The following is a 27,289-nucleotide window of genomic DNA, read 5'->3' as shown; positions in this document are numbered from 1 at the left end:
AGAGGCTACAAATATTAAAAAGTAACTAAAAAATATTTAACTAATCCAGTATAAAAGGTCATACATCCAAACTATTCCGTCCAGTGGCTTTAGGAATAGTTTATCATAGTTAGTTCCTACCTTGAAAAAATCAGAGCTTATTCTGTATATATAGATAGATAGATAGATAGATAGATAGATAGATAGATAGATAGATAGATATATATATATATATATATATATATATATATATATATATATATATATATATATATATATATATATATATATATATATATATATATATATATATATATATATATTGATTAATTGGATTTTGCGCAAACAATACTTTAAATAAAAAAAAGCGAGCGAAAACTTTACTAAAACTTCGTAGAATTGAAATAATTTTATTCATTTGAGGGATAAATTTCGAATAAAATTGCTATTTCTAATATTTCGAAATATATAATAACTCAAAACAACACGTTTCTTTAGTATAACGTTCAAATTTTATAAGTTAAGATTCAGGAAGAAAATTTACAATTTAATTATTAACAAACAGTTCATCATCATTAAAGAGTTCCACTTAAGTACGGATCGTACGGTATTTTCAATGTATTTTGCTCTAAACAGATTTAATGTATTTCTAAGTTCTGGGGGAAAATGTGACGACAGCAATTCATTAGTCAAAATAATTGGAAAAAATGAATAACATTTCCAAAACAACTATTACAAGATTACCCATTTTCTTTTCCAGTATTTGGGGATAGATAACGATAAACAAAAAATAATCTTATTTCGAACCGCGATGGCTTACTGGTTTAGGCAAACTTTCATTGAGAAGCACTGAAATTCGATTCCTAGTGGCAGCTTGAAGCCCACCCAACTTCAGATTGATTAGTATTGGATTATCCGGGAAGTAAAGGCGGTCGGTGTGAAATTTTTACCACTTTAACCCTGTCATGCCATTGATTACGATATAGCGGAGCCTTAACTTCCATGATACCTACTGGTCTTAAATAAGTAGTAATTAGTACCTGGTTCTTAGTACCTTAGCACCATACTAGTAATTAGTACCTTAATAAGTAGTTAAGTGGTACCTGGTCTTAGTAAGAATCCTATTCTTTTCTAGAAATTCCATAATATTGAAGCTCAATGTCAAGGAGGAAAGGGTGAGCACGAAAATTGAACTATACGTCAAAACAAAACTTCCTTTAAGAGAACATTAAATATGGAAGCTATTATGAGCTATTTTTTATATTTTTTTTTACTCAGCTTTAGTTAAACATTAAAAATAATTTACAAAGATTAACCTAAAGTGAATTTTTTTGCGATTTATATCCAAAAACGGAAATAGAAAGAAACTTTTTATCAACTTTGCTCGTTTTTATCGTATATTTGAAGACTTTGAAAATATTTTTTCTGTCCTAAAAATTACTCTGAGGTTATAATAGTTTATATTTCGCTATGAAATATTAAAATTTAAATTACACACCTAAGCAAGAAAAGAAAAGAAAATTTAACTGTTCCTTTAATGGTAGATCTTGTGTCTTATAGGTTGAGAAGCTATTTTTGGATTGCATAAATCAAATTTAAAAAAAAATGAATCTTTGTGGTATAAAACAGACAATCTCTTCAGAAAATATAATGTAGAGGGCATATTTTCTAACTCCTCAATTCAATTAATGGAAAAAATATTATATTTTATTTATATTCTTTTTCTTACGGAGAATAAAATCATAAAAAAATATTATCTACTGTAAAAGAAACTAAAAAAAAAATTTCGAATTCAGATAATTTTTAAAATCCAATCGAATAGAATACTTCAAGAATTTTCAAGAGATAAAATAACGTAAAAATCAATTTAATGCCTCTCACTGTAATTTCTAGTTTTGTTTGCATTTTTATTTGAAAAAAAAAATATATATTCTATTTTTATAGATAAAAATATACCAGTTTTTTTCTTGATATATTTGCTATCTTATCTTATCTTGAAGTTTCAAAAAATTGAATTGAATTTTATGGTGAACACCATCTGCTGAAGAATTTTCATCATTATAAGTTTCAAACAGACCGAAGCTAGACTAGGTGTAACTCTATACGTGAATTTAATAACTCTTATATGATCTGAGTTACACAACAGTGAAACTCACATAAATATGTAAAAAGGTAAATATTAGTTTTTACTTCGCCTAAAAATGATAATCATTGATAATCTTTATTTGGAATTATTAAAAAAATAAAAATAAAAGATTTTCAGTTTCTGTGAAATATGCGAAAAACGTAAAAATAAAAATTTATTTAAAACATTTAGCCACTTCAGTTATAAATACTTTTAAAACTAATTAATTTTAAGCTTAAAACAATTGCGTGTTAAACGGCTGAAAGAACTCAAGTGATTGGAACCAATTGGATTGAATTAATTCCAATAAATTTGAATGGAAAAATAAAACGATATTGTGGGACTTACATTTAAAAACTTGAATTTTCTTAGCAAAAACCGAAATATCTATCATGTTTAAATACCACACGGAGAACAGATTTTAATAACATTTCCGTTCTGTATGGACATATGGTAAGTAAAAAAGGAAAAAAAAACATAATTTTGGTTAACAAAATTAAAATATGCGGTATTTAAACCATTCGTTTGGAAATTTTTCCATTCATATGGTAATGGTTTACAGCGATATCTGGGTTTTCAAAATATTAGTTCTTTCAAAATATTAGTTTACTATGCATTTAGTAAAAAAAACAATTCTGAAAAGCAAATCTAACCGAATAAATGGTTTTTTATTGCATGTTCTAAGGTATCATGATAATAAAGATCAAATTTTATTACATTTACCAAAACTTATTGCATGTTTTAAAACCATATTTCGTTGTTTATTTTTCTAAAGCCAAAAATGTTACCAAATTAAATTATTTTCAAAATTAGTCAGCGTCTTGATATTCCCATAGAATCAGAAACAATGTCGTTTTTACCATGTTCTGGTAGTTATGACAATACTTTTTTTCTCATTGTAAATGTGCACATACAATGTTTTAAAATTAAAACATAATGGAAGCTACTTTAAGAATTATTACAATTTAAAACTGATTATTTGAAGAAAAAAAGAGAAACTAAAATGAAATACAGAAAAAGTGTTGATGAAAGAAATAAAAACTACCCTAATTTTTTGTAATTATGTTTAAAAAATATGTCATAATGTTCTTGACTGTGCAAATAATAGCAATAAAATAATAAGAAAGTAAAAAAAAAGGAAATTAAAATAATATTTTCCTCTCCAAGAATAAAAGTATCAAAATTAGATTTTTGATTCATATCTGTCTTACCACGCCATTTCTTAAAAGAATTTGTCTCTTATTGCAATAAAAGTTTATTCCTCCTAATACCGTAAATTCTATCATAAAGTTTGAATGCAAAAATATTTCGCATAACGTAAAAGTCCTCATATACGCTTTGAAGAACATAAGTAATTTGTTTTTAAACACATTTACATCATAATTTTCCTTTAAAATAATTGTATGCGAATACTATTTATTTTTTGCCATTAAGTACTTATTATAAACTAATTTCAGCCGTTGATTAGGGTCGTATAATGCTTAAAATGAAACAATATATTGCTCTTTTTTCTTAAAGCTTTAGTGATTTAAGCTCCTTTAGTGATTTAAGTAGAAAAGAACACTGGAAGCATATTTCAATTTAAATGCAAATTAATACAAGAAAAAACATTACTTAAAATCTGTAAAAATGTCATGATATTGAAATATCGAAAGGTTGGAAAAAGTTAAAGATGTCAGTCATTAAAGATATTTCTTCGGATTAATGACCGAGGATATTATTTATATTGCTGTAAGTCATTTTTGAAAAGATGCCATCAAAATGATTCGTGAATAAAAACAATATTCTATATTTTTTCATGAAATTATTTGACTTATGTTCTCGTTTAATTAAACATAAAATATCCACATTGCACAAGAAACTTAATTATATACAAGAAATTATGAATTCCATGATTTATTAAGGGAACAAAAAAATTTTTTCTAATAAGTAAATTATTTAATTTAATCGGTAAATAAAACTTTTAGATGAATTAAAAATTTTCTTTTAAATATATTAATTAAGAGTGAACTATTTCATAATTCGATAGGAAAGAAAGTATGCACTAATTAAAAAGAAATAGATGTCAAATTTTCTGAAAGAAGTAATAAAAATTTTGAAAGAAATTTTTATGAATAATGAAAACTTTGTTATTGTTCTTTGTTAATTCCGGATAACCGGTGCCGGAACTCTTTTTACTATAAAATTTATTCTTACCGGAACATATAAAGAACAAATATCTTATATACTGTAATTTTCACAGTAATAATTACCGTGAAATTTCTGAATCACTCTAAATAACTAAATATAGGTGAAAAAACTATGCAGTAATATTTTAAGGTAAAAATTTATTTGACGGTAAAGAGAATTTTATGGATGGTGCACTCAAAGTGTCGGTACTTTATTCCGTAATTTGATCCGGACTTTTTTGCAGTGTACTTGCCATATATAAAAGACCTTTATAAAACGTAAACGGGAACTTTAATAGTAATAAAGAGTACATATAGTTTTAAAAAGATAAATAAAAACGTTTTTGAAGCACATTCTAAATAAACAGAAATTTCTGCTTCTTTTTCATCTGATATAATTTAAGAAGTGTTAATATTTGTTTTTCGGTTCCACACTTGTGTTTTATTTTGTTATCATTTATAAGAAAGAATTTATTTTAATTTTTGTTTTTGAGGGAATTCTTAATATCCCAGAAATGATGTGTTGATGTAAAATGTAAAAATAAAAAACATTTTCATTCTTCTTTAAAGAAAATATAAAAGAGTATTTTCTATAGAGATGCATCCATTATTTTACAGTGTTTAAATGTCTACTATAGAAGTAATGTTTCAATTTTGTCCTTTGTAGACAAATTTTTCATCGTCATTCTTTATATTTAACAATGGTAAAAATTGTAGCTCGCTTTGCACAACACATTGTAGCTGAATAGGCTAGTATAGAAAGAGAGATTTTTCTCCAAGAATGAATATTTATGATTTCTAACAAATAGTTAGTGAAAAAATATCGCTGACAATACTCTATTCAGTCAAACAAAATATTATGTCTTGCTTCTTAAAAAGAGACGACATTTATTTCGCTTTGCATTTGTAAAAAAGAGATATACGAAATTAGTAACATAAATGCTGAAAAAAATACATTCTAAAATACAAATATAGTTTAATGAATATTGCCAGATTAAATTACATGATTAATGCATTAGCTTCAATTATTTTTGTTAAAGCTTTTTTCAAAATTTTAACTCATTGCTATTGTATCGAAAAAGAGAATCAAAATTTAACAGCAGAAATTGTCGTAAAAATAGTGTATAATTTCAAATTGAGATAATTTAGTTTAGGTGAGATTTAATTAATATTAGCTGAATTTTAAATTGATTTCAATTTTTTTAAATAATTTCGTTAGATTTTAAGTTTATTCAAAATTCTTTTTTTTCTTTCTTCCGCGGACTGATTTTCTCTACTATAAATATATAAATAAACTAATTACTTTTCGTTTATTAAAGGTTGCTTTTATGTATAATAGCTTTGTTGTGAAACAATAATGAGCGAAATTTTCGATGATTTATGCAGTTGCAAAATTTATAAGACAAAAATGGCTGCTCTCTCATCTACAAATGTACATTGCTCAGATTTCAGATTCTCCGAAAGAAGAAAAGCGAGCTAAACAATACTAAATCATTAATTTACTGATCCTTTCTTCCAACTTGACTTTGTTCAAAAATATGGTAAATTATATTCGCAGTGTAAGTCAAGGCTTATAAATTATTGTAAAAGAATAATAATCAAAGAGTGTGAGTAATAATCTACGAATAAATTATGTCAGTATTTCGGATTTTGTTTCACTTCAGATTGAGTTTCGGAAATATCTTAGAATCCTTATGTTAACATTACAAATAAAGATATTCATTAAAATTAATATATACATTTTAAAATTTTTAATCTTTTACAAATTAATATTTTCTAATTTATTTCTGCGTAAAAACATATCTTCCCTGATATTAAAAATTACCTTTGTTATGCTATAGTCGTATAGTTTATATTTTCTTAGTTAATCTTGTGTAGCTTAGTTAATGAACTTGCAAACTGTGTATGTTATTTTAAATGGAATAATGAATCTTTACTGACAATATACATAATAAGATTTATATTTATAAAAATCTTTATTGTAAAACATAATTTTAACTATAAAAAAATAAAAGTTTTTCTCGATCATAAACAATTTTAACGCATTATAGTAGTGCTTTTAGTAAAGCTAATGGAAAAATTAGCTATAAATTTGAATTTAATATTTCCAACTATAGAAAATATAGTTCTGAATTTGTATCATTTGATTTGTTGCTTCAAGTACTAATCACATAAGTGTTATTTTTTTAATAAAAAATTAAAATACGAAATTTAGAAAAAACACGTTTTCCAAATGGACTAAGAAAGAAAAAATATAGAAAACATCTCCTCACTTCAAATGGAAAACTTGGGGAAATTTTAGGAAAGGAAAAAAGTTTATTAGGAGAGTGGTGCACGTTTACGTCTTCTGTCTTATGTATGACAAAGAGAAATAATTTGTGTTTTTGAAAATCATTATTTTAAAAAACTTTATTTGAAAAAGGAAAAAGAAACTTAAGTTAATTTGATTAACTCAGAAAGTAGCCGAAGTTTTGATTGTGATAAAATGGCAATAAAAATTTGCTTTTAGTGATCAAAAAACGATTGTAATCAGATAAAGCAAGGATCTCCTTTTAAAATATGAAAAACATTTTCAACATGCATATGGAGTATTGAAATCAAAAATAACCGCTCTTATAGCAAAATGGAAATCAACTCTATCTACTAAAAACAAATGTAAATAAAATAAAAAAAGTGCAAAAATAAAAATATTATTTGATTAGTCTTAAATTTAAATAATCAAAGAATACTATTTAAAAGCAAAGGCTAAGTAACATTTATTTAAGGACCTTTATTAAAACTAAGCCCTTAATATTGACTTTTATGTTTCAAGTAAAAAATTAAGTATTATTTGTTAATAAAATTAAATAATATTATCTTTCTTAATTTTAATGTAAAAATATGACTTCAAAACCATTGGCCTTAAGATATTTAGTCATTAAAGTTAGTTATCTTGATATCATTTCAATATTTTCCTCTTATAACTTATATTCCTTTAAAGTAACACATCCTAAAATAAGTAAAGTACCTTCGCAATGGCCAGCTGTAGGTGTTGGAGGATCACAGAGATAAAATGCTCTACAGTTTTGATACCAACAGCATAATGGTGCCAATCGAATCAGTATTGCAGGCAGACATTCCTTATTTCCCTGATTTGCTAACATCCATCAATCCGAAGCTAAGCGGACTTCAAGACACCTCCAAGAAAGAACCCCGGTCCTTCACCATGAAACCTCAGTACCTTAACCACTAAAAACTTCTAAAAAGCAAAACTTATAAATTTAAATCTTGCTTACAGTTTCTATTAGAAAAATAGTTGGTAATTTTACACTCTGATCATTTAAATGTTTATTTTTTAGGCAATAAAACTGCAGGAATCTGAAGATGATGAGCCGAATGTCGGAAAGAATGTTAGAGTCAAAGCATACGCTGGGACGCACAAAATATCAGCCAAGCGCATTGATCAAGTCTGCAGAGTGGGCTTTCCTATTTTGTTTTTGGTGTTCAATATTTGTTATTGGCCGTATTACTTAATTGTTTAAAAAGATGGGTTTAAGTTACTTTAATTCTCACTAAAGTTGGTGTAAAATGGCACCGAATCTGTCTCAATGTTAATTCATCTCAGTTTTAAATTTAATTTGGTATTCCATGTCATTACAAAATCATTCAGAAGCTTTAATAGACTTTATTTTCACAATTACCTTATGCCATTAAAATACATTCTATTAATGAATAATATTTCGATAAATGAATATATAAAGGAGATTTCTATGAGAGATACGAATTATATCAATGAAATATTGTATACAGAAATAATTTACTTTTAAACTTGTACACTTAGTTTAACAGAATTTGTACTTTTATTTTTCCTTAGAATATATTGATATTTATATTTAAAGTGCCAAATATTACATCAAATTTAACATTATATACATATTTCATATAAAAATTTACAGCTATAATTGTAATTTTAATTGCAAATATGCGATATTTGTTTTTTTCGGTTTCGCTAATCTGTTTCATCAATCTTTAAAATATATAGATTAAGTTGATGAATTGTTTATTTGTAAATGGTTACTTTATTATTTTTTGAATCTTCTAAATTTACAGATGTTAATTAATTATGGAAATTTGGTTGATTTACAAAAAAAATGCATTACACTTTCTTTACAATTGAGGAAAAAAAGAAGCTACGAAAAACAGCATAGATAAAAATATAATTAGTTTTAGGCATTTTTTCATTAAAAATATAAATTCTGCAGATGGTAAGATAAATTTGAAATTGACTTTCTATAGTTTTCATTATACGTATTTCTAAACCTAATAAAGATAATAGTTAATAATTATATATTATTGAGTTCAATGAGTCTTTCAAATGAAGGCGCAATCAGTAAGTCAACATTGTAAATATTAATCAAAATGTTGTTCTTTTTCCAACTATTTAAATAAATTAATTATAGAAATATATGATCAAATTTATCATGCACAGCTCATGTTTTCTCGAATTGTAAGTTCGATACTGTTAGGGAAAAGATAAGTACTGAAAACGTATAGTATGGGCTAATGCATTTAATATATTCTACCAAATACTTACCTAATATAAATATAGACATTACAGTAAGTAAAAGTTAACATAAATGAGAAGAGAACAAATTTTGAATCTAATACAGACATATTTTGTATTTAACTAATCTATATATTATACAAATATATTTAAAATAGTACAAAGTAAATCAAAATAGTAATTCAATTTTAAACAAGATCAAATATTTTGTTTACATTTTTCTTATAAAAATATGAACGTAGAATATATTTTGTTTCTTCCATATTTTCTTTATATAATGTCCTCGTACTAAAGTATTATTTCTCTCGGATAAACTAACTTAATTTGCTGTAATTTATAAATTTAAATAAAAATCTGGACTCAAGTTAAAGGAAATTTAAAATAGTTTATAACTAAAGAAGTAGCTTATTCTTATCTATAAGTAATAAATGTAATCTAATTTTTATCTGATTTTGAAGGGAAAAAGAAAACAAATGTTATATCTAATAACAAAAAGAAAATCTATTATTTCAAAAGAGAGATCTAAATAGCCCTAGGGTATATTGAGGATAACAATTAAAATAAAAAATATGTAAAAAAGGACATATCAAGTCTTACATATAGAGAAAAAATGTGCAATATGGTTTAAAAACGTAACATTTTAAATAGTATTTTCTTGATCACTTCATTTTTCTTATATTATGCATTAAATACATTATCACAAAGTCTAAACTCTTACCTCAATATTAAAGTAGCTATGCACTATTTAATTAGAACTTTGCTGATCATTATAACAATATAATATATATATATATGTGCATTTGAGTGAATCAATAATTCAATTTGTTGTCCTCATGAAATTTCGAAAGTATTTTAAAGCGTTTTGAAAGATTTTGGTGACAGATATTACACGGATTTTTCATAATACACTACTTCTTCACAAAGAATAAACAAACGGCCATTTTTGTACATTTTCAGAAATTGAACTGAATATTGCAAAAATTTTCTGCAACCTTCAAAGAATGCTACACTAAACCAAAGACCGTGCAAATTAAATCATTCTAGCCATGGTTAGCATTGTTTTATGGTGCAAATTAAATATGAACATGGTTCAATTTAGCATCTTATTAAGTTTTGAGGAAATTCGCGTTTTATTATAATTATTCAATTTTTCTAAGAATTTAATTTTTACATTAGGGAGTGGTTTTTAACTGGTGGCGAATGAAATGTCTGTTCAAAACTTTAAACAAACTGCAGTAAAAAGTTTTGTTAAGCTATTAACCTCCAGAAAATTGTTCAAAAATGGCCGTTCTTAAGCGCAATCAAATGTTTCATATAAACTCAATTTTGAGCATTAGAAAATAGTTACATTCATGGTGAAAGAAAGGCATGCTAAAAAGAAATACTATTGATCAAAACTTTTATTCAGTACCCAAAATATCTACTTTCGTTATACATAAAGACTAACTTTCATTAATTAAAAATTAAATTTGAACAGTATGTTAAACCTTAATTTGGCAGAAATAAAATTCATTCTTCAATGTCCATAACCGAATTTATAACTGCATGGAAAATCAAAAAGATCACTAAGATCGTCATATTTGGCTTCATTATGCGAGCTAAAATAAACATTATTATTTTTTTCACGGTGAATTTAAAGTTCTTGAACTGACCTTTTATTCGACATAGATGAAAATCATTCCCTAATGTAAAATATCAAATGTCTAAATGAAAACTAAATAAAAATGAAAGTAAAAATGCCTATTTTGTAGACTTCGTAGTGTCGAAAAAAGTGCGAAAACTCAAGTTTACTAGTTACAGACATAGAATTGCAGGAAGAAAAAATCGAAATTTCACATTTCTTAAATATATTTGTAATTTTTCTCCACCCTAATATAAATATACTCATATGACAGTGTTTATTTCATATATACACTGTCTACAATATATATATATGAATGTACTTGAATGGGCAAAAGTAGGGCATTCTTAAAATTTTTTATAAAGAGTTATAGTTCGAAACTAGAAAAAATAGTCCACTGTGACTTGAGACTGGAACACAGTAGATCATCTTTGAATTACAAAATTTAATCTAAATCTAAAAATATTGTGTTTATATTTTTGACTTCATACTCTTGGGTAGTATGGAAGAAATTTTCTCGTTCTATATATTGCAAAATTTTTCAAGTACAAATACGTTTTTAAATTGGAATATCTATTACCTTTTCTGTCTCATTTTTTACTTTATAAGTAAATTTTTCACTATTTTCTTTATTACAAAACTTACAGCCATTACAAACAAACAGCCATTACAAAACTTACATTTTCGAATAGAATCCTTTGTCAAATAGAATTATTTAATCCTAATTAGAATTACTTTAGTAAAATTATTTTGACGAAGCGCGTAACATCAAAATCTGAGCTTCGTCAGGTAGAATTATGTAATGTGTACAACTATGTATTTATTTGTAATTGTTCTATATAAATATTTTATTTCTTCTAATATTCTATTAACTTAAGTTTTATTTAAAAACAGAATATTGCATCGGTATTGTTTTAACTATTATTCCTTTTTTTACTGTATTCAATATTATTACTGTAGTTATCACATTGTAGAGAGAACTGTAAATATAAATTTGAAAGTAATGTTATAGTGCACCAATAATTGTCCAGTCAATAAAAGTATTTTCATCTTTACATATTAGCTATAGTGATTTATTCTGCTTATTTGATTTTAAAATTTTAAAACACACATTCCATTTCTTTTGTTTCTCATGATTAATTTTGAAAAAAATACGTAATATAGATAATGTGTTTTGTATTCTTTATACATATGAGCTAGTGATAAGTGTAAATAATTTATTATATGCTTATTTATTTATTTTATTTTTGAAAAAACATGTTTAACTTATTTGATATTTTAATCAATTTTAACATGTGAAAAGATGTTGTATTTTGCTTTATAGTAACACACATCTAAGCTAGTGAGACTTGTAAATATATGTTGCGTAATTTTTTTAAAAAAAAATTACTTTTCTCTAAAAATGTTTAAATTTTATTTTCCAAAACAAACATATATTAAAATGATATGCTGTTTTGCTGATTGTAACAGATATCTGAGCCAGTGATACTTGTAAATACATTGTTGTATATTTAAGTGTTAAGTAAACATCGGAATTTTTAAACGACGATGGTTTGAAAAAGGAAACTGCTGTGAAAAATTAGTTGGTGATTTGAACTGAGTTCAGTAAAATTTGTCTTTGCCTAAATATTATAAAATTTAAAAACTAGTTCGTTTATTTGTTTGTTTTTTTTTTTCCTTTTTTCGTTTTGAAAAATAGCTTTTTTAAGTCTTTAGCAATGTTTAATCAATTTTATTAACGAAACTATTTCACTGATTTATTCTCAAATTATTTTAAGATTATTGTTTTATTATATGTTTAGAATGTAGATTTATTGTATACGTTAATGGCAGCACTTTATCTGTAATTCATTCTGCATAAGTGTTTCACATTTCAAGAAACTCTGAAAAATTGGAAAACAACAATGACTTGTAAATTTTTATGTGCCAAATTAGAAATAAAGCATACACTGTGTACATGTTTTTGAATGATTATTATAGCTTTTAACATTTATACTCGAGTCATAAAAAAACTTGAATCACATTAAAACTGAGTGATATCATTTGATTTCAAATCAAGTAGTTATGAAATTCTTCAGGAGAGAAAAATAACATTTCACTTTTATACGCATACTGTTAACAATAGATCAAATCTTTGGTACGAGGAAGTTACGTCTTTTCTCCTATATAAACGAAATAACTGTTGTGGTACTTTTTGCATTGACATGTCAATGAATGAAGTAAGTCTTTACAGATTTTAAATGGCATCAACAAAGTCTTTTGCACTCGAAACATAATAGTCACTTCAATTTTTATTTTGTTTATTTATAAAATTAAAATAGTATGTATAACTTTGCATTTTCTGAGCTGAGAAAAAAGTATGGCCATAACTATTATAATACGGAAAAATTTACCGGTTATTAAAAATGGTTTCATAATTTGCGAAAAAATTTGGCAAATGTGTAAAAATTTTGTAATTTTATTGTGATACCCAAGAGCATGGCATAAAAACAACTTTTTCTGTTAAATTTACTTTTTAGTTTTATACTTTTTATTAAAAGTTATAAGAGCAACTGTATTTTTGAAAACTCGAATTTCTGGAAATCCGTCATTTTATGAATTTAAAAATTACCAAAGGAATGGTTTAAATACCTTATATTTTGGTTTTAATTTAAAGAATTGGTGTTGTTGTTATTTTTACAAGAAATGCCATTGCCATTCAGTACAGTAATTTTAACAGAATTTTTTTACAAGTCTAAACTCTTTCTGTTTATAATTTTTGATTATTTAAATGCTGAACCCTGACTTATATAAACACCTGAGTTTTATCAAAACTTTATATGTGTAATCAAAAAAAACAATTCTAAAAGTGCAATCGTGGTTATTAATGGTAATTATCGTGGACTCAATCATTTTAATCGTTAAATTATCACGTTATACAACTCATATAAATAAGAAATAATGATATAGCATGTATTTTTTGTAGTGATGTGAGTATAATTGAGATAAGTTCTCACAAGTTTCCATTTATGTTTTTTATTACAAAAATGACTTCCAGATTCCTAAGCACAAGAATAAGTTCAATTTAGAGAGAAATTACATAACTAATGTAGCTTCTGTGTACGCTTATAATTTTTGATCAGTCAAATATTAATCTCCAATTTTCGTGAAAGCTTGAATTTATTATTAAGTTAATTTAAAACTGTACAAGAGCAGCTGTAGCTACGTAATTTATTCTGATGATGACTTTGACAAAGAAATTATTTCGCTTCAGTTTTACAGGTCTAAAACAAATGGGGAAATAGATGTGCGTATGGATACCATATTTTTAGTGTTGTTACTCAAACAAATATCTTTAACAAACGCAAACACAATACTTACTAGATTTTTATTCAGTTTAGTTACACATTTACAGCAAATGATCATGAAGTTTCTTTGTTAGCTGAATTAATTTTATTCCTTTTATAAATTCCTAGTTAAATTCTGACTTTTAGAGAGGTCTGAGATTATCAATTAATTATTAAAAATCTATATTCGTAATTGAAAAATAAACCTATGCATTCTATGGAAGCTATACACTTTGCATAGCTAAATATTGAATCAAATTGTTTGGTAAAGAAAATATTTGGTTAAAATAAATATTACTAAAAAATATTTTTTCTGTTAAAACGCCCCTTTTTAAATTTTCTAAAGTTAATTTCACCCTAACACATGTTTATGCAAAAACAGTGCAGAATATTTTTCATTTATATAAATTTTTAAACAATTTTATTTTTTAATTTAAGATAAACCATATAACTTTTAATTTTCAATTAAGAAGATTTTATAGATCTCTTTCAAATTGAGTAACATAATTATTGACAGAACCATAATTTAAGAATCAAAATACTTTTAATTTAGTAGCATGTGAAACAGTATACATGCAAACAAAATAAATGCCAAATTAGGCATTATATATAGTATTAAATAAGTGTTTGTTGGTTTACTGAACAACTTTTATATCTAAATTTAGCTATGAATGCAAAAAGTGTTTTAACACAAAATTAAGATATTTAATTTTTATTTTAGAGATTTCATTTTTGACAACTTAAAAATCAGAATTGAAAGTAATGCCCTAAAAATCAAAATATTCCATTGTTATTTTTTAAAACCTTTGCAACGAATTAATTTTCAACTTAGTTATTTCAGGCGAATAAAAACATTTAAACTTTATAATACTATATCTAGACAAATATTTTATAAGAAATTACTATACTCTCATTTTAGAAATATATATTATTTCAATTATTTGGTACAGTATTTATATCTACTACATTAAATATTAAAAATCATAATACAAATAGCAATTCGATCGAAATAAAGCCTATTCAGTTATGTCTAGTATCATAAGATTAAAATTTTATTAAACAAATGAATAAGAAATCATTATGATATAATAAACATAAATGTATTAAATCAGCTATTGTATCACACATATCAAATTTCTACATTATCTCACAACCGGCTCATCAACAACTGAAGCCTTTAAGCGAAAGGGATTGCATTTATAACAAATTCAAATCTTAACCTCATATCAACGTATGATGAAGTTGATAAATCCAAAATTCTAAAATTGATTTAATATCATTTGCATCTGGCGTATCAGGATTGAGAGTTATATAATACTACATTTGACCTAATTAAATAATCTTTAATGGCAATAATTTATCGGATTGTTCAATCTGATCACGAGAAAGATTAAATTATAGCAAATGAAATAAGTTTTCGTTTTAGTAAATGAAATTAGCTCTTACTGATAAAATAAACCATTAAATTTATATCATCCTTCTCCTTAAAAGTAAAAATAGGTAAAAAAAATTATTATTTTCAAATTTGTTTTATAGATAATCAATAATTAAACTATATTTAATATGAATTCTCTAAACTCCAATTTTCAGTACCCATTATAATAAATCATATGATTTATTAAAATGAATCAATGATTAAATGACCTACACGTGATATTTAGATCATTCCACTCTTTAAACTCAAAAATATTTTTATTTAAAAAGTTAATTTTAAAACTCTGTATTTTAAGTTTTCAGTAACCAAACTAATGTAACTTCTCATTTTCAATATCCAATATACGAACATAAAAATGCCAATATCCAATATACTTATATATTGTTTGCCAGTATTTAGTTCAATATAAAAAAACAAAGCCCCCACTATATAATAAAATTAATATATTTGATACATTTGTAGTAGTAATGATACGCTTTATGTGTATGAGCAATGTATGTTTTTATACTTTTATTGTAAGTCTTAACCAAACTCAGCTAAACTTTTTCCAGAAATCATTAAATAAGAAAAAGTATTTTCTTGGAAAAATAAATATAGATAATGCAAATTCCATCAAAATATGGTGTTAAAAAAACAAATTTACTTAAAAAGCTTACAAAAATACTTGAATCTAAGTTATGGTTATTAGAAAAAAGAACATTATAAAAATTTATAGTATTCAACTAGATATATTGAAACTTATTAGTAACCTTTCAGGTCTTTCTAAAGTAAAATAAATTTCTTTTCTTCCAAAGTAAGAATATAGTACGTAACTAAAGAAGAAATTCAAGTTAAATATAGCTTCTCATTTAAAGAATAGGAAGAATTCCTTATCTTGAAGTGGCAGATTTTCTGTGAAAGGAAATAATTATAACAATGAATTCGTTACTTCGTATCATAAAAAGTTATAAGTTGAACTTAGTTTGAATAAAAATTTCTTGTAAAAGATTCCAAAAAATTTTTGAGATAAAAATTACTGGAAAATTTTGTTCCTACAATTTTACAATAAAGTACAGTATCCCAATGTTACTGTAAATTATAATGGGAAAGTAGTCGAGTTTAACGTTATTGGAGATCCATGGTAGCTTCTTTTTTACCCTGCATGGCGTCACTATCAGTTTTCTTACATGTTTTATTTGATTTTAAAGCCACTGACACTGAAGGATGACATGCTACAGGGATTATACGTTTACATGTTTTTCTCCGCGTTTGAATTCTGGCAATTACTGAGTAATCCTTCAATCATACTTCACTATTTTTTTCTTTCACTTATTTTTTTCTGTCACTAATGTTTATAATAAACATTGAATTTACCGTAAGAGGCACAACATCCCTGAAAGCGGAAACTGTTTAGTTGTAAATATTCAAACATAATTTTGTAGTTAAATATTGTTTTTCCCGTTTGAAATAAAAAAAAAGATACTTGAACTTTTGAAAAAGAAAGCAAAACTTCTCCTTTTACCTTTAACCTGGTACCTGGTACCGTTGAAATACAACACTGCAAAACAAACATAAATATACAAAATGCACTGATTTTCAAAAAAAAAATTATAAAGAATTTCTGAACCTTAACCTTATTCTTAACACAGTTGTTAATTTAATTTTTTTTCCAATTTATTCACAATTTAGGAACAGTCAGTGTTTTTAATAAAAATAAAGACTTATAGCTAAATTAGTTCACCATCTGCATTTATTCTCTAAAAACAAAACAAAAAATTATATTTCATTAATTGTAAGCGTCTTTATATCAATCTAAAATCATATCATTACGACAATATAAAGCTTAAGTATCAACGACCAATTTAGATTTATTTATTTATTCCGAACAATAGAATTTATTTATTTATTTTTTTGCAAAACTTCACCAAATTTTTTTTTCATCACAATTTTTTCACCTCACTACAATATTTTTTTGCAGAGAATTCAATAAGAACCACGATGAAAAAAAATTTAAAATTTAAATATGATCACCTTACAATTAGTCGAATTTCTCTAAAAGACAATTAGCACACACGCTTATATAAGTAAGCTTAATCTGTAACATATTTTAAATCTAATAATGTTCTATGTTGCTCCTGTCTCGCTAAGATAGTAGTGATGATTTAATATAATCACTAGTGACATTTAGATCATTAATTAAACTTCATTTGATTAAACTCATTATACATTTTATCTTCTAAGGAACCAATCACGACCAGTAAATCTAGATTGTAAAGGAATCACAATACTACCAAACTGCATAATGTACAAAAACTTTTCATCGCATAAAACGTCTTTACTGGTTAAATAAGGCCAAAAAATGAATGAAAAAGACTCATTTTTAATTAAAACCAGTTCAAAGTAAAGGATTTTACATGTTATAGAACTTTAAGTAAGTTGCTCACGAATATTTAATAGGTTGGAAACAATGTTTTTGATAATTGATTCCTTCATTAAATAAAAGAATGATCATTGTTTTCGAGACGAGCAAGGCCTTTAAATTGACATTAGATCCATTATTCGAGACGACGACTTTGATTAAGCTATTTAAATATTAATGCTACAACAGCACCTGCATGAAGCTCTAAAATTGAAACTAAGTATTTATTTTGGACTAGAAAGTTTTGAAGTGTAATGAAATGCATGTAGAATTTAGAATGCAAGCTTTCTTGATTACAGGCCTGGTAGAAGAAACCCTCCAGCATAGCAGCAGGTGTTACAGTATCTACTGATTACAGTATTACAGAGTCTACAGATTAATTTTCATCTAAGCTGTCCTTTTATTTTTAAAAAGCGACCAAATAAACAGAAAAAAATTGCTGAGACACCATTTCCAAATGCATTTAAACTCGCTCCTGATAAAAATTGAGAAATTGAATTGATGCTGTGAGCTGTATAAATTCAAAGAAATGTTTGCAATGAACAAAAATTAAGAAATGTTTTTTTTCCTCTTACTTGATAGCAGGCTTAACCGCATATGGATTTATTCCCTATTTTCAGCATCATTGTACAAAATTCAACATAAATTTAAACTACATAAGGACTCTATGTAAAAATCTATGTAAAAATGTATTTACAAATTTTCTACATTTATGTTAGATTAAGCTAAATTTTTACAATAATAATTTTTGTCTGATTGCGATCAGATCTAAAAGAAATTTGGAATGAAAACAGTACTGCAGATTCACTCCGTAAATGCTGTTACCGGGATAATAGGTAATCAAAAAAGTCTTAACACAATATTATTGATTACTTGTCATTACGAGTTCTAAGTTATAGGATTGAATAGGGTAAGCAAACTTTTACATAACAAGTTAAACATACGTATTACAGAACGCTGTAAAAAATTTATATTTTTCTGTAGTAATTTTACAGAACTTTCTTTCACTCTACATAATATTGCAGGAGTATTAAAAAATTATTTTAAACCATTTTCTTTTTAGTGATGCTTTTCATTAATTTTTAAAAAATGGGGTGAGAGCAAGGACATATAAGAGAATATGCTTAAAGCGGTAGATAAAAGATTTATTAGTTCAAAATACCTTAAAACAGCTGTGCTTCCGAGGGATAAATTAACTTAGGATGATTAATTATTGAATTTATAATGTCAAAAAAGAAAATAATTATTAATTAATAATGCATTTAAGGAACAAGTCAAAATTAATTTTATTGCTCTATATATTGTCTATTTTTTTCTCCAGAACTTCATACTGGCTATTCAATTATAAGCGTTAAATATTTCCTAGCTTCTTAATTCCGTTAAATTTTTTTTGAATTTGTATTTAACCCTGTATTTCTTTTCTCAAAGCTCTCTCCATGAAGGCACTACTGAGAGATAAATCAAACTCTATTAATAGATACTCTTTATTGCCATATCTAATACATTATATATATATATATACAGTCAAACCCCGCTATAGTGAACCTTCAAGGGACCGAAATTTTGGTCACTATAACCGGAAGTTCACTATATCCGTTATGCGGGCAGTTTAACTAATGGTTCCCAAATTTCTCCCTTTTATTACACGTTATTCAAATAAATGACTAAAAAATATTATGTAGTAGCAAAAAATATGTTATTTTCTATTTCTCTTAGTTTTGCGTACAAAAAAAAAAAAAAAAAAAATTAGTAATCTTTAGCTGATGAGCAATCCTCAACATCAGATATGGAAACACTTCCCGACTGTCAGATAATTTTTCCTGAATTTCTGTTAGTCCACTTTTTAAACTTGTCTAACCTGCCATTCGAACACATAAAAGTAATCTCATAAAATCGCTTAGCAAATTCATCGACATTTGTCCAGATACTGGAAGATTGCGGCTTCGTTGAATGCTGAACCACTTCAGTAATGCTTCTTCAACACCCTTGTGATCTGCTTCTCTTAACTTTTTTCTGCCATTTAAATTTTTTTCCTCAGCAGAAATTGTTAATTGCCTATTTTTCCATATGTTATGAACTGTAGATTTGGATAGTTTATATTCCCTGCAAATATCAGCTTGATTACATCCATTTTCAATTTTTCTGATTATGCCCACTTTATCATCAATGGAGAACATTTTTCGTTTACTGCTCGCCATCGTTAAATTTGAGACACTTGTTTGCAGGCTTTTTTTAACTGCACTAAGAGCAAAAAGGAGTTGAAATGAAGGCCCTTCTTTTGACCAATAATGAATAATTACTCATTCCCTCTGACAGAAAATGTATATTGATCCCACTGACACCTTACAGGTGCATCATCTGCCTGGGTTGGAAGCATCTACTTGATTTGTTTAGGGATGGGAAAGTAAGATAAAAGAAGAAAACAAGAAAAAAATTCTTATCGCAACCTTCTCCACTATAGATGGTTTTAAAAATCGGTATATGTATTTATTTTGAAATAGAAATTTCAAAATTATTACAAAAAAATGAAGAAAAAAATCAGTCGAAGACAGAAAAAAGTTCATTATATCCAACTTCATCACTTTTTTGGTTCACTATATCCACAAAAAATAACATTATACGGGTATAGTAAGGCACGGGACCGAACATTTCGTTCACTATATCCAGGAGTTCATTATAAGCCGTGTTCACTATAGCGGGGTTTGACTGTATATATAATACCATAAAGGTTTGCCATAACTATGCTTCCCTTAAGATTTTACAATCTCTAAGCACTCTAAAATTATTTAACAAAAAGTTATTAGTTTGGCATTATGATGAAAATTTGGCTTGTTGAGGGAATTTGGTATATTATAATATTAGTATATTATGCAATATTAGTATATTATTTATCCTAAATATGATACTTATCACTAGTTGAAGAAGAATTAATAGTTCGTGGGAAACAATGTTTGAAGAAATCTGAATCATTTTAGGAAATTATTTTTACTCATTTGTCCAAATATTATATTGCCTAGAGTGATGAAGATAAGCAATTACTTATTAAATATGATAAATAATCAAAATCTTTTATTTATGAAAATATGCTCCATCAAAATAAAAGGCATTTTTATTTTTTAGTATGCAGAGCGGCAGGAAAAAAATGGACCACCCTGACAATATTTTAAGTTACGAAATCAGACACAAAAACGTACTTTCTTTGAATAAACAACATTTCTTGTTTTCTATGAATCCGGCTTTCTGATCTCCAAAATATAGGCCTAGCCGCAATCTGAAAAATATGGTCCCCTCAGTTTGGTGAGGATTGCGATCCAAAGTTTGGACCCCTAATTGTTAACTTTACTTTTTACGCATTCCACCATATTTCAAAAACTTATTAAGCGAATTGAAAACTTTTTACGTACAATTATAAAATTCGCTTATCCAAAGACCATTTATGCAAAAAATAAATTTTATTAGTATTTATTTTTTTTTATTATTTATTTAATACATTTGTTCAATATTTATACATTTGTTCAATACAATTGTTCAATATTAACACATTTGTTCAATATTATTTTATTCAATGCATTTTGAATGATAAGATATGCAATTTGTTTTATCATTTTGAAATATGTAAATTTACATGGCAAAATACAAAATTTGAGCAAAATCAGTTGAATAGTTCAAACTTTGTATTTTGCCATTTACAAATATATACTTTAAAATTATGTTAAAAACAATTACAATTTACAATCAAAGCATTTTCGTACTGTTATGAAATAAAATAATAAAAAATAATAAGTATTTACTAGCATTTATGTTTGTGTGGAATTATCTTTGGATAAGCGAATTTTATAATAGTGTGAAAATTTTTTTCAATTTACTTAAAAAGTGATCAAGATATGGCGAAATATGCAAAAAGTGAAGTTGACATTAAGGGGTTAAAACTTTGGATCGTTTTCCTGACCAAACTATAGGGACCATGTTTCCAAGATTGAGGCTATCCTCTATATTTTGGGGGTCAGAAAGCGAAATTCATTGGAAAAAGGTATGTTTAACCTTGGATAAAAGGTTTTTGCAGCTGATTTCGTAACTTTAAATATCGTCAGCGCTAATTTATTAGCATATTTGAGGTCACCCTCACTCACCATTCAGATAAGGTGGTAAAACGTGAAGATCCGATCATTGCATCAAAAACTACTCAGGGTGGTCCATTTTTTTGAAGCACTGTGCATAGATAAATAAATAAAATTATAAATTTTGAAAATGGATCAGAGGGTGTGGCTGCAGGGTCAAGCTCGACTCACTGAACACCTCCGTCCATCAAGAAATCAAAAATGCGAGTGACATGTATACGTTAGAATAGTTGTGGTCAACTTTTTCCAATCAATAAATTTTATTTTATGCATAATTTCACTCTTTTAATTTCATGTAACATTTTTTTATATAAATTTTTAATAACGTTCAATTCATCATTAGAAAAAAAAAGCTTTCCGATTATAATAATAATATAATATATTCTCTTTTACACTTAATTTCTCTCTCATCCTTAAAAACAGTTCATGGCACTGACTTCTTGATATAGCATATGGCACTGATTTCCGAAAAACTGCCAATATTTCTTTCAATCTAATCGTATAACAACTTTAAAAAGGTACTTACAACAGTCCCTAACCTGTATCATTCCTTTAAAATTAGTTTCCAAACTGTCATTGAAGGGAAAAAAACTACCTAATCTATTTGGCATCAATCAAATTCAGTTAACCACTTTAATTCTTAATATAACTGTAAATTTAAGTGTCAGCAATTTCGCAATAAAAAAGCTCTCTATTCTCAAGGTTATTTAAAAATAAAGTTTAATTAATAATTCTGTTAAGTTAATAATTCTGAAAATATTTACTGCTATCCTAAAATATTTTATACGAACAAACTGCACTGTTTTTACACTTTAAATTATAATTACAAAATAATATATGCTTGATAATTTTTCTTCCAAATGCCTTTGTTTTTTAAGTAAAGCAGAAAACAATAAAGTATTAGTTTGGAAAGTATAGTTAAAAAAAGTATTAGAAAGTATTAGTTAAAAAGTATTAGTTAAAAGGTATTAGTTTAACATAAAAATTTTAAATATTTTAACTGCAATTAAATTTTAATCACTCTCAATATATTAAATAAAGTAGTAGCAAATTAGCAACGCTTAAACTTTAAAACTGTATATAAAGTAAAAGAAATAAATGCTGCATATTTAACAAATCATTATATTGAAAGCCCAAAATATATATTAAATTTCATATTTGTACTCACAATACAATGATTTTTTATAATAATGAAAGATTTCCTAATAATTCATTATGCCATAATATAATATTTTCAAATTTTATAATGAAACTTGTCATTTTCTAGACATACACATTTGGACATCATTCTTATTTTATGATATTTTTAGTTGCTTCTTTTTCACAGTTTGCTCAAAAAAGATAGTAAACGTAAAAATCAATATCCTTCCGTTCATCCCTTCTAAATTGTTACAAATATTATTACAAACATTTTAAATGCTGCAAGATGTAAAAAAAACTTCAAAATCAAGCATATATGATGATGTAAAAAATTGATTATGAAAATAAAGGTGAGTATAAAATGAATAATACAGATAATAGTGAACTTGCATTGGTCGAACTGTCAGTAATGGAAATAGCATTAACGATAATCAGTTCGCATTATTCAATTGAAAATAAAATCAATGCCTAAACGGATGCTTAAAGAAAAAGATATTATTATTGTTTATTCAGAAAAGCTTTCAAAATCGATTAGAAAACCTTTTTCGACCATTAACTTTAAGATACAAAAATATTTTTTTCAGAAAATTGGAAAAAAATTCAAGTAAAATTATTTATTAGATTATTTTTAAAAGTTCAGTATGTGATTGAAAAAGACAATAAATCTTGGCAGGTCCATTAAACTCAACTTGTATCTTTAAGCTTAATGGAAAACATGTTAAACGCGTTTTTGGAAATTAATTTACTGACAATGAATGATCCAATCATTATTATGAAAATCAGTTCATTCAAAAAAAATTTTAGAAAAAAAGTTTTTATTTATGCAAAAATGAGAACATAGCAAAAATATTAAAGCTGTATGCGTTATAGTTCTTGACTCTAATTAATATGTTAAAAGTTATAATTAAATCTAAAAAGAATAAAACCGTAAGACCATATAGCATATCTAGGTAAAACTTTATTAACAATACTGTTAGACTATGTGATTAAATAAATATACAAAGCAGCTCCCTGAAGTAAACTAACAGTCAAATTCTCTATTCTCTTGTTTTATTTTCTTCGGTTAAATTTAACCTCGAAAGATTACAAAATTTCTAGCTAAAAGGCACCTTGTTGCTCGAAACATGTTTTATATACTCCAGTTTATATAAGAAAGGTATTTTAAAGATAAAAAAGACGAATGTAAGCTGGTAGAGCACATTCTTAAGCTCAGTCTTAATTTTAGACATGTTTTTCAATAATTGAGCAGAAATACCTGCTTATCACTAAGTAATAAGTTTAGTAATAATTTTAAAGAAAAATTTTAATAGAATCGGAAATTTTTTAACATGGAATTACCTTTGGAAATACGAATTTTATGCAAAGATTTTTCGATTCGCTTAAAAAGCTTTCGAGATATAGTGAAATATGCAAAAAAGTAAAATTAATATTAAGGGGTCAAAACATTGGATCGCTCTCCTGACTAAACTATTTAGATCATATTTCCCAGATTGCGGCTACCCCCTATACTTTGGGGGTCACAAATGCGAAATCGTCGAAAAAGAGGTATTTTTATTCAGAGAAAGTATGCTTTTGTGTCTGATTTCGTAACTTAATATCGTTAGAACTTATTAATTAGCAAATTTGATTTCATTCCCTCGAGCCATTAAGATTGAGAAGATCTGATGAAGATCTGAACGTGAAGATCTGATCATTAGATCAAAAGTTATTCAGGGTGGTCCATTTTTTGTGCGCACTGGACAGTGTCCATCTGGAGGGAATAAATTTAGATTAATACCTACTTACAAGCTTAGATATCCATTATATGTTTTTAATAAATCCAATACAAAGGTATTTTTTTGTATTGTATGTTTTGGTATAACTCAAAAAATTTGGGTCACCAGCATATTTATAGCAAATCAAACGGGATCAATGAAGACCCTGCAGTCGGTAAATGACATATCCGTGAATTTGACTTCAAAGTATACACCCATTGTAAGTAGGGCTAAATATGGCTGATTCAGCACAATCTTAAAATTTATGAGTAACAACTGATGCTCTTAAAACATCTCACTGGTGTTTATTATTACTTTACAGTGAAATATTTGAAGTTCAAAATTAGTATCTTCTTCTACAGGCGTTTTTTAAACATGAAATAGCTTGCAATAAAGATGAAAATTTTCTAACTTCATAAAGTGTACACAATAGTCAACTGATAGTGCCTACTACTGATTGCAACAAATAAAGAAAATCGCGCAAGAAAGAAACCGGTCTAATGGTAGCGAAAGGATAATTAAATTGGATAATTTTATTTATTTTGAGAGAAAACAAAATTAACGGAAAATTACACCAATTCTTCAAACTTCCGGATGGCATAAGCAGATGAAGCTTAATTGAGAGCCCGTCTTCAGAACTCGCTTGAGGCTTGAGGCCGCAGGCCGTCTGGACAGGCAGCACTTCTTACTCTGTCAAAAAATTCAAACCCGCTGTAAAAATTTCCAGCTTAAAATATCGGTAAGTTCCTGATTAGTTACGGTAAAAGGTACAGGCACTTTGGAGGCATCATCCCTAAAATTCATTTTACTATAAAGTTAAATTTACCTTAAAATCCATTTTTACCCAAAAAATATTATGCAGTACTTTTTACAATAATATTCATTTAATTAGTGTCAGTGCATTGAGATAAAGAGTATGGTAAAATCTAACAGAATATGGTAAATTTTACCCTGTATTTGGCTTTATTGGAACACCAAAAAGTTCAGTAATCTTTACTAAAGGGCCTTGTAAATGATTTTGGTAAAATTAAAAATATAGTTTGATAAACTGTGATAAAAACTGGTACTGTGTAGTTGAGGTAAATTTGATTGTTGTTGTTGTTCATTTACGTTGCACTAGAGCTGCACAATGGGCTATTGGCGACGGTCTGGGAAACATCCCTGAGGATGATCCGAAGACATGCCATCACAATTTTGATCCTCTGCAGAGGGGATGGCTCCCCCGCTTCGGTAGCCCGACGACCTGCACGCGAAGTCGAGCACTTTACGGTAGAACAGTTTAACGAGGACCAATACCGCACACCCTCGGTCCCTACGCAGGCTCATCCAAGTGGTAACCCACCCGCACACTGACAGCAGCCAGTGATGCTTGACTTCGGTGATCTGCTGGGAAACGTGTCTCAACGATCAGTCCACTGCGGGACTGGGTAAATTTGGTATTTTATCAAATTTAAGAGCATGCCAAAAAAAAACTTTATTCCATTAAATTTAAATTTTTAGTTTTCTATTTTTACTAAATTTATGATAACAAGAATAATAAATGTTGAAAACCACAATTTCTGGTTAACCGTTTCCATATAAATAAAAAATTACCAAATAAATGGTTTAAATACCATATATTTCATTTTTAATAAACATAATTATGCTTTTACACCAGAAATACCATTACCATACAGTACGGTAATTTTACCATTATTTCTTTTTACCATGTAATTTTACGGCAGTAATAACTGCAAAAATTACTGTGTATCAGATTGATTTTTTTTACCATAACATGTTCTGGTAAAAGTGGATATTATGGTAAAAGGTACCGTCAACTTGAATGCCACTACTTTTCCCCATAATTTTAACTGGAAATTTTTACAGTGTACTTAAAACTACTAGCATTTTTCACTTTAATCAGGCTGAAGAAAGTGGTTACAGCCTTAAGTTAACAATATTAATGCAAGTTTATGGCTCTGTAATAGTGCTCTCAATCGCTAGCACATTTGTGCAATAACTCAAATGTATTTATTGTAATAATACCACAAGCACATCTATTTAAAATAATGCTCGCGCTATTTTCAATCACATATAAAATCAATAATTTTCTAAACACCTTTTCTAAACTGGATAATTATCCTTCATCCTACGCGAAATAAAAATGAAATGTAAGCTTAGACCACATAATTCACCATTACTCGATGCGACATGCTTCGAATTCTCAATAAATCGATAGTAAGCAGAGTGTAAAATTTATTATGAAACTGTCATCCTCATTTTTAATTTTTCCTAACTTTATGATCTATAGACAATTATATAGTTCAAATTTATTCAACTTGTTTTGAAACATTTAATATTGTAGTGTCTTCTTTTTAATCCAATTTAATTTTTTTATCTATTATAGTACCCCATATAACGATTCCAAATTTAACGATATTTTGGATTTAGCTAGGAAAGTGGCGTTTTTTTCGGTACAATGTTGAAAATGTATTACGGTATACTCTTTTAATCAGCAACTGCTTTACTTTTTCTCGGATATAGCGAAGGAAATAATTTGAAAGAATCAAAATAATATCAGAAGTAATGAGAAATAATTTTAATGACAAAAGAAAATATAGTAAGCAATATACAGATTGTTCCGTAAAGACTGTCCCTAATATACATTTTGAAAATCCTTAAAAAAAATGAAAATTAAAAAGT

The 27,289-nt window shown here is 26.6% G+C and overlaps 1 protein-coding gene across 1 annotated transcript in view; it reads left to right on the top strand.

The window, feature by feature from the left end:
- LOC107456705 (glycine receptor subunit alphaZ1-like) overlaps positions 1-9,315 on the top strand; it is a 150,074-nt gene extending 140,759 nt beyond the window's left edge. Inside the window, exon 9 of the mRNA XM_016074642.5 lies at positions 7,611-9,315. Coding sequence (XP_015930128.2) covers positions 7,611-7,793 — 183 coding nt within the window. The 3' untranslated portion in view covers positions 7,794-9,315. The remainder of the gene's footprint in view (positions 1-7,610) is intronic.
- The last annotated feature ends 17,974 nt before the right edge of the window (positions 9,316-27,289 follow it).

This window comes from Parasteatoda tepidariorum, chromosome 11 (genome assembly GCF_982258835.1).
Source record: "Parasteatoda tepidariorum strain Cologne lab strain chromosome 11, Ptep-v5.0, whole genome shotgun sequence".
Classification (NCBI taxonomy): domain Eukaryota; kingdom Metazoa; phylum Arthropoda; class Arachnida; order Araneae; family Theridiidae; genus Parasteatoda; species Parasteatoda tepidariorum.
The sequence above is the reverse complement of the archived record's forward strand: the minus strand, read 5'-3'. Positions and strand labels throughout refer to the sequence as shown.